The sequence below is a fragment of the Coptis chinensis genome, chromosome 2 (genome assembly GCF_015680905.1).
Source record: "Coptis chinensis isolate HL-2020 chromosome 2, ASM1568090v1, whole genome shotgun sequence".
Lineage (NCBI taxonomy): Eukaryota > Viridiplantae > Streptophyta > Magnoliopsida > Ranunculales > Ranunculaceae > Coptis > Coptis chinensis.
In genome coordinates, this window is record NC_141457.1 from 65,232,009 (window position 1) to 65,236,625 (window position 4,617).

Here is a 4,617-nt window from a genome sequence, read left to right on the forward strand (position 1 = left end):
CCCATTGAGTAAAACTTGAAAAGTGACCCCAGAGGTCAAACATTGCTGGATCATTCCTCTCCACTTATCATTGAAGCCTAGCTTCTCAAAGATGTTGTCCAAGAAGGACCATTCCACTCTATCATAGGCCTTAGCCATGTCCATCTTGAGGGCCACCCAACCCTCCCCCTTAGATTTCATATGTTTCATGTTGTGAAAAAGCTCACAAGCCAACCCAGTATTATCCCCAATACTCCTGCCCTTGATAAAAGCCCCTTGAAAAGGGGACACAATCTTATTAAGGTGACATTTCAACCTGTTAGCCAAGATCTTAGAGATAATCTTGTAACAGAAGTTACAAAGGGTTATAGGCCTGAACTTGGAAACATGATCAGGATTGGTGATCTTTGGGATAAGAGCTACAAAGGTTTCATTAAAACTAGGATTAAGATTCCCAGTGATGAAGAAATTTTGCACAAAAGACACCATACTGGGTCCGACAATGTCCCAGCACTTCTGATAAAACACCCCTTGGAACCCATCTGGGCCAGGGGCTTTGAGGCTCCCCATCTTTTTAATCACTTTCCAGATCATATCACTAGTAGGAACAGCACAGAGAATCTCATTCTCCCTCTCAGTAATACAAGGGTTGAACAAATCAAGAATATGGTCTTTTTGGGGGGGATGGTCGGAAGCAAAGATATGAGAGAAGTAATCATTGATGTTGTGTCACACCCCGAATTTCGACAGAATTCGGAAAAACATTATTTGTCCCCGACTCTTCGATCTCCGAAGTGTGACGCACTCTCAACTTCCAAAAACCCATAAACAGTTTTAAATATGCGGATAATTAAAACCAATAAAAATTTTAACTTAAATAACAGTCATCTTCATTACAAAAATTTACAAATAAGATTAGGTTACAAATCTCTTTTCAATAACTCTTTAATTAAAATTACAAATGAAAATACGTAAAACATCATCAAGACTGAAAATCTATATCACCTCAAGGGAAAACAAAACACAACACGAGAATGCTAACGCAAAACCACAAAACCAACCACTCTTCTTCAACACTAAACCTGTCAAAACTTATCAACTATGTTCATTGAATGAACACACCCGATAAGCAAACATGCAAATCGGGTCAGCATTATAAAAATGCTGGTGTGAGTAGCTCTAAAAACAATATATAGTTATATAAATATATACATAATCCATACAGCAGTTAGTTCCTCCACCGAGGCGCCGTAACTTTCAACAACTAATACAAGATCCTTAAGTACAATAATCTAGACAGGTAGTTCCTCCATCGAGGCTTTTAACTTCCCACTAACCACACAACAACCTATACGCATAATAAATAAGGCAGGTAGTTCCTCCATCGAGGCGCCTTAGGTTCTAACTAAACAAAAACCAACCAAGCATATTATATCATCTATCTAGAGATATATCATTTACCAACATATTACCATAATTATATTAATTAAAGCTTTCTTTGTGTGTCCCTAAAATCCGTCAGTATATATGTCTTACCTAGTTTCCCGGCTACCACAATCGCTATCCAACGCCGAACATGTACATCCACATGCCTCCCCTTACATAATGAACCACTCCGCGGCGAACCACCCCGAAGCGGGATGCCGCGACACTAGGTAAATCCTCACACGGAAGCAATTATGTAAGTAATGCCACTATTCGGCATAAAATATTATGCGATCATCGTTCTATTTTGCGAACGGAATAATCACCATTATTCGCTACGCCGGGAGGGCCATTCGCCTTAACCGAAACGCCGAATGGCCGCCTCAAGGCCATTCAGATTAATCAAACGCCAAAAGGGCCAATCACATGAGTTGTGGTAGTCGGGGTTCTAGGATTTTCGTTTCGTAATTTATTCAAGTGTCATACATTAATGACTCATAATAAATCCACTATATCACGCAAGGTGTCAATTACCTTATTGCACTAAGCCATGATATTTAGAAATATCTCAATTATATCTCATAACCACTTTCATACTTTCACGCGTGCCAATATATTATTGCACTACTACACCACTCCCGTGGGCAAATATTCACCAATACTATATTAGCATCTCACATATAAAATAATGGAGTGTATATACATTTCTCCAAGATATTGCATTAATATAACTATCCCAAAGATATTATATCATGTCACAATGCTTCAACGATCGTGATACATCTTTATTATAACGTATTAGGAATGTAATGTCTCCTAACATCTCAATATCGTCCACGCGTGTCAAAAATACACAACATCAATGTCAAATCTTTTCTTAGATAATGACAACCAAATATATACTAACTTCCACAGCATTTTATTACTATATGTGTCCATATAATATACACATAAAACGTAGCACAAATAAACAGTCCACAGTCCACAATCAAAGCCCAATATATATATGCTTTTCACACTACTCACGTCAAATCTAAATTAGATAATGACCAACCAAGTTATATAATCTCAACAATATTTTATATAATCAAATATGTGAAAAACTAGAAAAGTCAACCTTCCACAGTCAAAGTCAACGGTCAAAGTCAATAGGTCAAAGGTCAACACATCATGGTCAAGGTCAAACTCAACATGTCATGGTCAAAGTCCAAGTCAACAGGTCCTGGTCAAAGTCAAAGTCAACCGTCAAAGTCAAACTATCATCGTCAAAGTCGAACTGTCATTTCCATGTTCGACAGGTTCATGGTCATAGCCATGGTTCATGGCTAAGGTCAAAGGTGCATGGCTCATGGGCTCATGCCCAAGGTCATGGTTCGGACCCAACTGGCCAAGCCCAAACCTTAGAACCCGAAAGTCTAAACGTTTAAAGACCCAATTACATTTATTTTAAGTCCTACGGACTGGCCCAAGCCATATTAGAAACTGGCCCAAAACAGTTAAGTGGTTCGGTCTAAAAATTGAACTGAAACCGGCCCAATCAAAACAAACAACAAACAAAAACGATTTCTGAAACAAAAACGATTTCGAGCTCGCATGGTGATGAAACGGTAGCGAGCTTTACACCACACCCAATATCCATCGACATTCTAACCACCGATTTCAACCAACCCATCCCCATCACGGTTTAACGATCGATACGGACGGAGGAGCCGCCATTGGCGGCTCACCGAAGCTTTCTCTCCAAAGCTTAACAGTTTACCCAATTTAACACAGTTCGACAGGTTAAATTCAAAATCGAAATTCAATAAAGTTTAATCAAACAGATGACCGAATTCCAATACCACGGATAATGAAGCGATCATCAATACGAGAAAACCCATAAATTCGGTGAAATAGCAAAATAGCTACTCAATTGTATGAGCGGCTCCTACTGAACTTCTCCGAAGTCCGGAAAGTCGCGCTCCACCCTCCAGAAATCCAGCTTCTCTCTCTGCCTCCATTTTCATTATTTTATTTTTCTCTGAACCCTATTTTCCAGAACAATGTGTTTATATACTTGGGTCCGAAACCCAAGCCCAACACAGACTCGGGCCCAAAACCAGGCCCACGTATCCCGAGTCCAATCCGACGAATTTTTAAAATAAATAATTTAATTAATTAATAAATAGAAAAATACGTATTAAAAAATACGGGCGTTACATGTTGACTCCTACTTTCTCTTCCCCTATGCTCCACTCCCCATCATCATTTTTGAGCTTCTCAATTCTATTCTTCCTTCTTCTATAAATGGTCGAAAGGTGGACGAATCTAGTATTCCTCCCCCCTTCTTTGATCCAATGATTAGTGGATTTCTGTTTCCAGAACTCTTCTTCTTTAACCAACCAATCAAACAACTGGGATTTCAGGATTTTAGCTCTCTCATAGTTTGTGATGGAGAAGGTCTTTGAGAGGACCTCATTAAGCTCTCTCTGAATCTTATTGATGTTGGTAAAGATATTACCAAACACATGCTTGTTCCAGTGAGTGAGACTATGTTGAGTAGACTTTATTCTATTTAAAACATTCACATCAGGCATATCATGCATAACCAAGTTCCAAGCATCATCAATCACAGGCCTGCAAGTGTCATCTCTAAGCCACATGTTATAAAACCTGAAAGGTTTAGCCTTCTTAACCTTGTTATTTTCCTTATTAAGAGTTATCATCATAGCCAAGTGATCAGATGAAGCAGTGGCAGAAGTGGTCACTTGCATGTTTGGGAACAAACAAAGCCAGTTGGCAGTAGCCAAGGCTCTATCTAATCTTTCCAGAATATGATCTTTAATCTTTCTGTGGTTACTCTATGTGAATTTAGGTCCTTTATACCCCAAATCAATCAAACCTAACTCATTTATCAAGTTGTTAAACTCTAGCATACTCTTATTCATGACACTCCGGCCACCAATCTTTTTGTCTAAGGAAGATATTGCATTGAAGTTTCCAAAGAGACACCAAGGGCCAGGAATAAGAGTAGCTATATCCCTTAACTCATTCCAAACTTTATGCCTCTGACTCGCAACAGGATGACCATAAACAAAAGTAAAGAACCAAGGTACATTAGACTAGAAATTCAAAATTTTACCTGTTACGTGATTCTGTGTCGCCCCCAAAATTTCCAGCTCCACTCCTTCTTTCCACATCACTGACAAGCCCCCACTCTGACCCTTAGCCATC

The 4,617-nt window shown here is 39.1% G+C and overlaps 1 protein-coding gene across 1 annotated transcript; it reads right to left on the reverse strand.

The window, feature by feature from the left end:
- Window positions 1–3,599: 3,599 nt before the first annotated feature.
- Window positions 3,600–4,157, reverse strand: LOC147517195 (uncharacterized). The gene has a single exon (XM_086593512.1). The coding sequence runs from the start codon at window positions 4,155–4,157 to the stop codon at window positions 3,600–3,602; it is 558 nt and encodes a 185-aa protein (XP_086449638.1).
- Between the last annotated feature and the right edge of the window lie 460 nt (window positions 4,158–4,617).

Bases quoted from the DNA above. Each gene is read 5' to 3' on its own strand.
- LOC147517195 (XM_086593512.1), bottom strand. From the start codon at position 4,157: ATGCAAGTGACCACTTCTGCCACTGCTTCATCTGATCACTTGGCTATG.